This window comes from Otolemur garnettii, unplaced genomic scaffold, assembly GCF_000181295.1.
Source record: "Otolemur garnettii isolate 467f Iridium unplaced genomic scaffold, OtoGar3 scaffold00234, whole genome shotgun sequence".
Classification (NCBI taxonomy): domain Eukaryota; kingdom Metazoa; phylum Chordata; class Mammalia; order Primates; family Galagidae; genus Otolemur; species Otolemur garnettii.
Genome location: NW_003852629.1, coordinates 1,519,943 through 1,532,616, shown reverse-complemented (window position 1 = coordinate 1,532,616; position 12,674 = coordinate 1,519,943). Strand labels below are relative to the sequence as shown.

General features: G+C 40.8%; 1 protein-coding gene across 1 annotated transcript in view; it reads left to right on the top strand.

The window, feature by feature from the left end:
* ASPH (aspartate beta-hydroxylase) overlaps window positions 1–12,674 on the top strand; it is a gene marked incomplete at its 5' end in the record, with an annotated part of 181,780 nt that overhangs the window by 45,743 nt on the left and 123,363 nt on the right. Inside the window, 3 exons of the mRNA XM_023508263.1 lie at window positions 3,198–3,461; window positions 3,736–3,780; window positions 8,634–8,678. Of these exons, the coding sequence (XP_023364031.1) occupies window positions 3,198–3,461; window positions 3,736–3,780; window positions 8,634–8,678 (354 nt within the window). The remainder of the gene's footprint in view (window positions 1–3,197; window positions 3,462–3,735; window positions 3,781–8,633; window positions 8,679–12,674) is intronic.

Genomic DNA, 12,674 nt, shown 5'->3' with positions numbered 1-12,674 from the left:
CTGATATGTTAATTTAAGACGTGAGACCCTACCAAGGTTATTATCCATAATGACTGCTTCTAATGAGACATAAGTGATACCATTAGAAGAATCCTATATTGTATCCTTAGGTGCTGATAATTTTCTTTATAATAAGTTAAAGTACTTGGCCCTGAGATTGTATTTAGATTTTTTTCCCCTAATCTTGAATTTAAAGGATAAAATAGAGATAGGATTTGAGATACTTTTTTCCTGCCAATTATTATAGAGTCTTTTAAAAACTTACTAGAAAGAACATGTTTGGAATGCAATTTGCAGACTAGATCTCGGGGAATTTAAAATCAAACTTGTGAGAAAGAATGTAAAATTAGATGCTATGCTAAAAAGATGTTGTAAAAATGAACATATTTCATTCCTGTTAGAAGTATCATAATAAATGTAATTTAAAATGTTAAAAAGAGTAATTAGTAAGACCTAAGGGATCATTAATGTTTGTTAAAATACTTTGGATTACCTTGCTGTAGAACATAAACTTTTTCAAATAAAATAGACCTAATTGAACAGAAGATTATTCACTGCATGCTAAAAAGATAGTAGAAATTCAGAAGCAAAAAGATTAGAAATTCAGAATCACACTACAGAAACCACCTAGCTATCATATAAGAGTTAAAAAAAATTATATTTCAAAGGAAAACAGAATATATTCTATATTGAACTCCCCAACTCCAGAGCATATGGTTTGATAGTGCCATAGCCAGAACCAGCTTTTCACATCAAAGATAGAAAAAGCATCAAGCCCACATTGGACAAACCTAGAAAGGACAGTGGAGCCTTGCTAGCTAACTGGTCAGTTTATTCGCATCCTCTGTTTAGTGGTGTTGTGTGTCCAAAACATGGAACACTGGGACAGGTCCAGTGCAGAACACAAGTGGTCTGTGTTTGAATATGGGTCTAACATTTTAGCAGAGGGTTGAAATCGAACAAGTAATTTCTGCGTAGTTTGCAATTATAGTTTGACAGTGCTGAGGAGAACAAGTAGAATGTATAACAAGAGCATATAACAGCCCTTTCCAAGTGTGTGGATGAGGCCAGACTGAGGTGAGAGCACTTGGCGGGCAGGAGGAATGCTGGACAGTCACCATGAGGTCTTGGAGATGAACTGGCAGAGAAGACGGACAGGGCTGAGAGCGTCCGGGTCCAGAGAGTGCTTGTAAAGGAGGTCAAGGATGTTCATCTTCACCTTGGGACACTGTGTAGACCCCCCACCCCCCAAAGTCAGATCTGCATTTTGAACAGACTGATGAGTCTGACATACAGCAGATAGATTGAAGAGATCAGACTTGTTATGAGGAGACCAGTTAGGATACTGCACTCTTCCAAATCTGATTGTTCCCTGAGTCACATCTCTGCCTTTGGAGAAGCCAAAGGAGATGCACTACAAGCAAGCAGATGTCACTGCTTACAAGCAGTGGTCCTGAACTGCTGAGGCCATGTAACACGAGCAGCAAACATGTGTATGAGATCAGCAGTGTGGTGGCCTCACGTGTGGCCTCAGCCAGAACTGCTTCAGTAGACAGGTGGGATAGAAATGAGAGTGATTTAGAGTAGGGTGGTGACAGTGACAGTAGAGGGAAGTGGACAAACCTGACAAATGTTTAGAAGGGAAAATTGAGAGGGCTGATGTGTGAGTATGGCTGGGAGAGAGAGCAAGGTGCTGAGAGCCATGCCTGCTGTCCTGGCTGTGGTGCTAATGGCCACCGGTGCCCTTCCTCAGGGCAGAGTGGAAGCAGGGACAGGGCAGCAGGCCGTGAGGCTGGCCCATGCATGTTGACAGGAGATTTCTGTGATGCATCCAAGAGGAGATGTCAAATAAGCCATTTGCTGAAGCCTGGCTCTCAGAAGGGAAGTCTGGTTTGTGGTTCTGTGTGTGGGAATTATGCTTGTATATGTGGTCACCATGACCAAGTCTGATATCTCTTAGGGAGAGTGGGTAGAGGGGACCAGGGCAAGTTCTATGGCTGGGCTTTGAAGAAAGCCACATTTAATGCCTACTAAGATAATAAAGAAGTGATAAAGAAGATGGAGAAGGAGAGGCCAGTCACACCGAAGTCGAGGAGTAATGGTGTTTGGAAAGGAAGGCGTGTTGCTAAGAGGCCTGATTTGGTAAATTCTGGCAGGTGCCCATCTGATTCGATGAGGTGCTTATTGGTGGTCTGTGTGGTCACCGCACAGGAGGGAGTGTGTTGAGAGGGGCGGTGCAAAGAGGAGCCATCATCACAGGCAGATACCTCCTTGAAGAAACAGGACCGTGAAATGGAGGAAAGAGGAGAGGATGAGAGGAGGAAGCTCAAGGAAGGGATGCTTTGTTTTTTAAAGGTTGTAGAGGCTTGAGCATATTTTAATGCTGGCACTGCTCTCAGGGGGACAGAGTGAGCACACACTTGCTGCTCCCTTGTCTCCCAAATGCCTCCAAAAGGACAAAATTATGTTAAAAATTATCCCCTCTTGTACCCCAATACCAGGAATAATGTCTGAAAGATAGTTGGTGTAACAGGTGCTCACAAACTTTTCTTTACTAAATGAATAAAAAATTTTTACTAAATGAAAAAAACCTCGTTATTAAAAACTAAACATATGTAACTATGCTGGGTAACTAAGAAAGGTTTGCTTACCAGAAAATTGGAGGCATTTTGGGAAGATCAGCTGACTAAGCAAGCTGCAGCCCACTGGGCACAGGAGAGGACAGTGCGGGGAGGAGCTTGCTTTGCAGCAGATGGGGGGAGAGGCACGGAGCCCCGTGCCAGGGAATGGGTGGAGGGACAGGCAGTGCACGGGGACTGGTGGTGCATTGAGGGTCTGCCCACCGATCCCTTATTCTTGGGCTGGCAGCAGGACTATTTGCTCCCAGGTTAAAGTTCTGAGAACTGTTCCCTAAATAATAAGTTAACAGGAGAGAGCTTCAACTAACTAAAATGCTCTACCACAAACACGAAGAAAATTTTAAAAGGTAGTAAGTGCTGATGTAGAATTTGAAGCTAGGCCTATTTTCAGTTAAGACCAAACTGTTTCCCACCCTACTCTGCTGTCTTCTGGTGATGAAGCCCTGCAGGTTTAAAGGCAGATGAGATGTTTCTGCCCTTGAAGCCTGTTGTTAAGTACTGTGTTATAATTAAATTATGTATTGCTATAAAGGATTATTTTTTCTATTTTTTTAATAGTATACAAACCTTTGGAAAATGAACCTTTGGAAAACAAACCTTTGGAAAACGAATCTTTGGAAAATGAACCTTTAGAAAATGAACGTTTGGAAAATGAACCTTTGGAAAATGAACGTTTGGAAAATGAACCTTTGGAAAACAAACCTTTGGAAAATGAACCATTAGAAATTGAACCTTTTGAAAATGAACCTTCAGAAAATAATCCTGTGGAAAATGAACTTTCAGAAAATGAACCTTCAGAAAATGAAAGGATAGAAATCTCAGGTGAGTTTATTCTGTAAATGGATGTTCCCTATAAGTTAATACCTTCCTATATTTGTTAAAACTCTTATGCTTTGTGGAACAAAAAAATCAATGTAATGAGAATAAAAGACACTTTAAAGTCATCAAGAAAGCAATTGGGTGTTGAAATTCAAGTTGATATCTTAGTATGAATATTCTAGAAGACCCATCTAAATTTAGATGTCTGAGTGGAGAGGAGTTCATTTAGGAACTTAAGTGGAGGTGAGTTAATGTTAAATGTATTTGTTTTTTTCAGATAATACTGTATACAGTGTAGAAGATTCAAATGTAATTGCAGAAGGTAAGTTAATTTTATAGAAATAGTTTTACTTTCCACTGAGGTGTATGTTCATTTACTCAAAGAGTGTTAGTTGAGCATTTTCTGCCTGCTGTCCATGCAGTGCTCGAGAGCCTAGATGCAGGGGTCCTCAACTTTTTAAACAGGGGGCCAGTTCACTGTCCCTCAGACCATTGGAGGGCCGGACTGTGGGCCCCAGGACGAGTTGGCTGCTAAGCAGGACAGGCAGCGGCGGCAAAAACACCCGGCAGGCTGGATAAATGTCCACATGAGGCCCGCCTGCCATAGTTTGAGGACGTCTGGCCTAGAGTGTCAGAATGTAGGAGACAGAAGACCTATCTTTATTGGGACTGACGTTCCAGGGGCTGAACAGATAATACATCAATTCATTCTATGAGAAGTGCAATGCTGGCAATAAAACCAGGGTAACAGACAACTACTGCTGAGGGTGTGGAGGGCTAAGTAGGGTTAGGTGACCACTGATGAAGCGATGATCTAATGAGAAAGGGTTAGCTGTGGACAGAGGTGGGTTGACAGTTAGGTTCTGTATGTTGTTATTCAGCTGGAAAAAAATAAAACATCAAAATCTTGGTATTGGAAGTGAAGGGATACTTTCTAAACAACAGAAATAGTTGCATATGTTAAACAGCAATGATCGAATGTAGCTGAGGTTTAGACAGTTCTTCACAGTTTACGATGCGTTGTAATTCTTTCATGTGTGTTATTTCAGTTGCTCCTCATGGTAGACTCCGAGCAGGAGATAGGGCAGAGATCTTTGTCCTTATTTCACAAATGAAGAGCTGGGACTGGAGCAGGGTCAGGTGATGGGCTGGCCCAGGCTCCATGGCAGAGCACGTGCGCACGCCAGGCTGGGGCCTGCAGTTGGCTGCATGGGGGCGCGTACACTTTAACAGCAGGAAGTGGCCACAAATTTTGCTCCTGGAATTGCCCTTTCAACAGCTAATTGTCAGTTTTCAGATTAATGTTTGGTTGGGCAGAGTGGATAATGGGATGTAACAATCGACTGAAGTGGAGGATGTAGGTGTGTGTGGGTGAGTTGCCCTCCTGCTGCTTGGCAGCCTGGGAGACTCTGGCCAGGTGCTCAGGGTCTGCTGTGCGCAAGCAGCTTCCTTTCCACCTGGTGGGGCTGGATGGACCAGAGATTTTCTCCCACCTCCTTTTACTGGTTTCTCCATGAGGAATACTAATATTTGGAAGAAAGTAGCTGAGTCTGTGTATTTATTCAGCAAGAATCAGAAAATGGAAACCCAGAATCACCAGGAAGAACTTCATCCAACCTACTCAATGTACCTTTCATATAGAAGAACTAACATCACAATATACAAATTGACTCTGCCTTTCTTGGATTAGAAACACAGTGTTTTCTTTAGACTTTTCATGGCAGAGACTGCTAAGGGAATTCCCTTTGGTGGACGAGGGGTGTGGGGCTGCACACCTGCTGTCCAGCCTGCAGCTTCTGTGCTGAACCCCTGTAGCCCCTACGTGGACAGAGAGGGGAACTCATCTTCACATACCCACCAGCCCTTTCCCCACCTATCTTGTCTGGTTGCATCAATATCTATTTGGGTTCTCAAACTAGAACTGTGGAAGTTATTCTTGAGTCCTCTTCTGCCCCATCTCTAAAGCAAATCCCAAGCCCTGTTAATAGACTCCCTAAACATTTCTTAAGTCTGTTCTTTTTTCAAAGCTCTTGTACTGTCATCTTCCTGGGTAATAACAGTCGCCTTCTAGCTGGTCTTCTTAATATCACGTTTGTCCCCTTCAAATCCTTCTTTCACATGCCAGTAGGATGAGCTGAAATACAGAGCTCACTGTGTCAGTCCTGTGTGTAAACCCTTCTGATATTCTCCAGTCAGCTCACTGTTATTTACAGAGAATAGAAAACCAAACTGGCTTAAGCAATAGCTAGATGGGCCCAGATCAGTCAGGACCTTGCAGGGCCTACTAAGAACTTTAGATTACATTCTAGATATAGCATAAGTTCATGGGAATACTTAAGTGAGATACGGGATACTCTGATTTAATGTTTCGAAGAATTATTTCTACTTCTAGTTAGAGAGTGGATTGGATGGAGCAAGAATAGAAGAGGAGACCACCCTGGCAGGAAATTATTGTGTTGTAATCCAGGGAAGTGATTGTGGTGGCCGAGAATAAGATCATTCAGTGGGAATGGAGGGGCAGTATTGAACTTGAGATCTATTTTAGAATTAAAATTACATAACTTTTCTGATAGTTGTGAAGCAAAGAAAAGGAAAAAAGGAAGTCTTAATCTTGGTTTGTTTTGAGTAACTGTTGGAAGATGGGGCCATTTACCAAGAAGAAAAAAAGTAGGATGTAGAAGAAACTGGTTTCAGGGAGAGATGAAGAGACTCCATATTAGGAGCCTGAAGTCTGGAGATAATGTGAGACATCCAAGTGGACATAGCGAGTGGGGAGTGGATATGCCAATCTAAACTAGATGGGCAAGAGCTAAGATACATATAAATGTTTGAGAGCCATCGTCAGGAAGATGGAATTAAATCTGCAGAAACAGATATGGTCTTTGTGGAGGTGGGTGCAGAGAGGGGAGAGAGGCAGTCCCAGAACTAAACTCTGAAGAACCCGAACATTGAGAGGTGGGTGGAGGATAAACGACCACTGAGTCAGGAGGGAAACAGTAGAGAAGAAAAAATGCGAAAACGGAAGAGCGAGAATATGCTCCGCGTTGCTGAGTAGCCCAGGAATTTCAGGACTGAGAAGTAGCTGTTGGATTTGGCCATGTGGAGATGGTTGGTGATCTTATCAAAAGCCATTTGAGTAAATTGGTGGGAGTGAAAGCCATACTGAATGAAGTGGGTTCACAAAGCCCTGGAGTAAGTAGGCTTACTAATAATAAATTAATCAATAAAATAGATAACCCCTTTGGGCTGCACTGATAAAATTAATTCACCATTTCCTTTTTGAAAATCCTCTCTTATATCGTATACCAAAAGAAGTTTCAGATGGGTTTGTTGAATGCATATTTTTTCAGAATAAAATTAGGGGAAATTTTGACTTGCAATAGATGGCTTTCTCATTATATAATATCAGCCATGGAAATAACAAAGTAATCAATTAATGCTTTATGATATACCACATTTTTGTACCTAAGATGACAAAAATGAAAGAAATTCTGAGAAAAATATTGGCAAAATAGGTAAAGGGCTACTAGGTGTCTAAATAATTAAGAACCAAATAAACCAACGACAGCATGGGAGGCCCCGAGCAATCGCTGTCCTGCCACTGTATACAAGCAGTGGTTAGTGGGAATGAACACAGGCAAGCTTTTTTGCTTCCTTTTACTACTTCTATGTAAAATATTTTCCATATTTCTATTTTGAACACTTGTTTATAATTGGAAGCAAATTAATATAAGAAGAAAATGATTTAGGAAGTGGCATAAATATTTTATATTTTAGAAATACTGTTAAAAATATTCCTCTTTTTGGCTGGGCAATGGTGGCTCACACCTATAATCCTAGCACTCTGGAAGCCCCAGTCAGGTAGATTGCTTGAGCTTAAGAGTTCGAGACTAGCCTGAGCAAGAGCGAGACCCTGTCTCTACTAAATATAGAAAAATTAGCTGGGCCTTGTGGTGGATTCCTATAGTCCTGGCTACTCAGGAGGCTGAGGCAAGGGGATCACTTAAGCCCAAGTGTTTGAGGTTGCTGTGAGCTATCATGATGCCACAGCACTCTACCCAGGGTGTTAGAGTGAGACTCTGTCTTAAAAAAAAAAAAAAAAAAATCCTCCTTTTGACCAAAGCCTGTTACAGTTCTTAAGGAGCAAAAGGAAAGCTGATATAATCTTATTTCAAGGTTAAGGTAGTGTTAAATGGTTATGTGGTTTGAACATGTTAATATGTGATACAATTTACTAGAGGAAATCAGGTCTATGATACTATGTCTTTGTATCATTGAGTGGGGAAGTCTGTGGTCTCTTTGTCTATGTGTTGAAATAGCCAAGGGAAAAAACCAGGATATTAAAAGTTCACATAAATGTCTTTGATCAGTGTTAGAATGTGTTATCTTAGATATAATTTTTTTACATCACCTTTATTAAGGATAGTGTTTGATCTTAAGATTCTCTTGTAATTTATTTATTTATTTATTTATTTATTTATTGGGACAGAGTCTCACTTTGTCACCCTCTGTAGAATGCTGTGGCATCATAGCTCGCAGCAACCTCCAACTCTTGGGCTCAAGTGATTCTGTTGCCTCAGCCTCCAGAGTAGCTGGGACTACAGGCGCCCACAACACCTAGCTGTTTTGTTTGTCCAGCAGGCCTTGGCCGGGTTCCAACCCACCAGCCCTGGAACATGTGGCCGGCGCCCTAACCACTGAGATACCAGCTCCCCTCTCTTGCAATTTAACTTCCTTAAGTGTCTCATTAATGTTAAAACTAGGGTTATGAGGTAAAAAAACTTTCCAAGAAGGAACTCTTTACTGAAGAAAAGAGATGCCGTAAGCATCTTTCCACGTCTGTCTTGTTAAGTCTGATGCAAAATTGCAGTGAAAACCTAAGTTTTAGTCATATCTCCTTTACTGGTTAAGCGAGTTTTAAGGTTTTAATTTTTAAGTTTTAAGCCAGCCAGGTAGTGTGGTCAAGCCTACTTGTACAGAATAGTTGAGAAATACACAGCATTTTGCTAAGTTATAACTAGTTCCTCTTTGTTGTGAGGGAGTAAAAACCTAATGTTTTCATGGTAATTGTTAAAATAGTGTAAAAATTATCACTGTAACTTAAATACTGGTTATCTGTGTTTTAAACACTGGTCAGCAATATGGAATGGGTAATAACTTTATTATTTATTTTAGAAATCACTGGTCCTCCGGTAGAAGAGCAGCAGGAAATACCACCAGGTAAGACATTCTGTTAGTTAGATTGTACTCAATTCTTGTTATTTTATAAATGCTGTTAATACCAGCAGTAGTTTTATATTAAATCTATAAAGAGTAAAAAGTATCTTGAGAGAGAAGGATTAAATTTAACTTAATTTGAAATTTGCTGTGTTTTGATCAGCTGAGCCGAAGTAGTGGACAGTACACATCAGGTCCGCATCTGTTGTCCATGTCTGTGGTACATCTTAGTGAGTGAAAATTCCAGGAACGTGAATGGTTATATGATTTTTGTCCTTATAAGTGGTGGTAGTAGTAGAAGTTAGTGGGTTTTTCCCCCCTTTTTGATTGAAAGACCACTTGTAGAGGGTATAGAATCAGAATTGCCTTAGTAAGAAGCTGGATAGTGTGTAAGTTATGACTCCTGTCCCCCCCTTCCCTGCCTTCCCGAGAGCATCTTGGTACCCTGTGGCTGTCCAGGCTTCTTGGGGCTTGTTGGCATCCTAAGATCTCTCCCTTCACCCATAACATTAAAATCATTTCTCCACTTTTCCTTCTGTTCCCCTACTTGTCCGCCTCCTTATTAGTGGATTTAAGGAATGGGAACAGCATTTCCACCAAGGCTTGTGCCTTTCAGTGCATTTTAGAGAGGACATAAGCTATGTCTACAGTCAGAAATTAGCATGTAAACTTGGTTTTCATGGTGGGAAAGAATGAGGATTTTTATTCCCCAACTGTATTTCTTCTCATTTCTGTGCTTTGCTTCTCTTTACTCTCTCTCTCTCTATTTTTTTTTTTTTTTCAGTTTTTTTTGGCCAGGGCCAGGTTTGAACCCACCACCTCCCGTATATGGGGCCAGCGCCCTACTCCTTGAGCCACAGGTGCCAACCTCCCCTCCTCTCCTCCCCTCCCCTCTCCTCCTCCCCTCCCCTCCCCTCCCCCCGTCCCCTCCCCCCACTCCCCTCCTGTCATATTTATTCAATCTTAACTTATTATTTTTCACATTATACTTAAGGTGAATTTTGTAGCAATGATGTGCATTACTGTTAATTGAATTTTGTAGAACTAATCATGCCTGCAGCCAGGCACAGTGGCTCACGCCTGTAATCCCAACACTCTGAAGGGCTGAGGTGGGTAGATTGCCTGAGATCACAGGTTCGAGACCAGCCTGAGCCAGACTGAAACCCTGTCTCTAAAAATGTGCTGTGCTGGGCACCCAGCTACTCAGGAGGGTAAGGCAAGAGAATAGCTTAAGGCCAAGAGTTTTAGGGTGCTGTAATCTGTGATACCATGGCACTCTACCAAGGGTGACAAAGTGAGACTCTATCTCAAAAAAAAAAAAATAATCAAAGTATTTTTTGTTATGCATCAGTTTGTCTTTGCTTATTTTATGAATATGTTTTAGATTTTGATATAATAGTTGTCATACCATGTACATTTATAATAGTAATACAGAAACAAATACTTTAGTAACTGGAATTGTTGGTATTATAATATGAAGGCAAAAAGGAATACCTGAAGAAGTTGAGTTTTTACAAGATGATTACTAGGTAATGTGTATTTATGTTTAGAAAAGATGAATAGAGAAAGGAAAGTAAACATTTATATCCTGTAACATTAATATTTTCTAGTTACAGATCATATTTTTTAATATTGATCTAATTTTTGTGAAGGTATAAAATAATATTTTCTGACTAGAAATCTGTGTGCTTTAATTTCAATGTTTTTTGAATTGAACCCAATAATTTGTTTAGACTTTGAATGTCTGAAACACCAAGTGGTTGGGGTGATGGAATTGGGTGTTTGTAGACACGCTATTTAATAACCAAAGCATCAACGAAGATTTGATTAAATATGCCTAGTTCATGACATATAATAAGCTCCTAGTAAATGGTGGCCATGGCTATTATTGTTCAGTACTTAGCCTGGTCTTTGAGGTAGCTTACAAGAAGCTAAAGTCTGAAAGACCTTATTGAGAGGTGGTAGCCTGTAACTTGTTAACCATAAAAATTTTATTAACCCTTTGTATAATTGTAATTTGACCTTGCCAAAAGTGTATGGAAGGCTGAGAGTTAGCTGTACAGTCATACGCCACTTACTAGGTTCTGAGAAGCGGATCATCAGGAGATTTTGTCATTGTACACAATTGTGCCATGTGAACATCATAGAGCCCTCACACACGCCCCCATGGGACAGTCTGCCACACACCGCTGTGTGGTGTAGCCTGTTGCTCCCAGTCTGCAAACCTTACTGCATTGAATGTTTTAGGCAGTTATAACACAATGGTAAATATTTGGGTATCTAAACATAGACAAGATGCAGTACAAATACAGTACAAAGTTAAACGGTACAGCTTTGTACTCTTACCCATGAATGGAGCGTGCAGACCTGGACATTGCTCGGGGTGAGTCTGCGTGTGAGTGGGGAGTGAGGGGATGTGAAGCCGTAGGCCATTACTGTGCAGTGTAGACTTTAGGCTATACTAAATTTATCAAATACATTTTCTGTCTTTAATAATTAACTAACTTTAGCTTATTGTATCTTTATTATTTCATAAGCATCTTAATTTTTTAACCTCTTTATTCTTTTGTATTCTTACGTTAGCTTCAAACATAAACACTTGTACAGCTGTACAAAAATCTTTTATTTATATCCTTATTCTATAAGCTTTTTGTTATCTTTAATGTTTATTTATTTTACTTTTTGAACTTTTTGTTAAGAAGACCGTAGCCTAGGCCCACACAAGACTAGATCCTTGGTATCACGGCCTTCCCCTCCACATCTGCCCCATAGGGCCCCACTGGAAGGTCTTTAGCCGGAAGCAGGAAGCTCTATCTCCTATGATACAATGCCTTCTCCTGGGATACTCCCAAAGGACCTGCCTGAGGCTACCTTAGAATTAACATTAGTTTTTATTCAATACAAGTACACTCTAAAATCATAACAAAAAGTATAGTGTAATAAATGCATACACCCATACATAGCATGGTCATTTGTTATCATTATCTAGTATTATGCACTGTACATAATCGTATGTGCTGTGCTTTTATATGACTGGAAGTGTAGTGGGCTGTGTTTATACCAGCGTCACCTCAAACAAGAGAGTAATACGTCTCACGGCAGCCTTAAGACAGCTGTGACAACAGGCAACAGAAACGTTTCAGTGCCCTTATAATCTCGTAGGGCCACCATTGCATATTCAGTCCACCCACAGTGTTGTTATATGGCGCCTGGTTGTAGTTATTTTTCACCATTACACTTGGTTTGCTCATTTTCTATAAGTCCTGCTGTTAGTCTTACCTCATATTATGATTTTTTATACATAAACCTATATTCATAATTTTGTACAGTAAGTTGGCTTTTGTGCTAGTCTTGTTTTATTATGTATCTGATTGCAGAAACTGTAGGAACATTGATTGTAAGGCCTGCTTCCTTACTACTTTTTAATCTTTAAAATTATTTTATTCAGGCGGTGCCTGTAGCTCAGTGGGTAGGGTGCCAGCCATGTACACTGAGGCTGTCGAGTTTGAACCTGGCCCAGGCCAGCTAAATGACAATGACAACTACAACAAAAAAATAGCCGGGCATTGTGGCAGGTGCCTGTAGTCTCAGCTACTTGGGAGGCTGACTCAAGAGAATCACTTAAGCCCAAGGGTTTGAGGTTGCTGTGAGCTGTGACGCTAGGCCACTCTACTAAGGGCAGCAATGTGAGACTGTCTCAAAAAAGAAAAAAAAAATTATTTTACTCAGTAGAAATTGCAAATTAAGATATTTTGCAAAATACTGTATTTTACTTCACCGTTTTTTGGCCCTAAGACCCTAACTAATGATTAATTTACCTTCCCTTAATATGACTTTAAAAAGTTCATAATAGGCTCGGCGCCTGTGGCTCAAGCGGCTAAGGTGCCAGCCACATACACCTAAGGTGGAGGGTTCGAATCCCCAGCCCAGGCCCGCCAAACAACAATGATGGCTGCAACCAAAAAATGGCCAGGCGTTGTGGCGGGTGCCTGTAGTCCC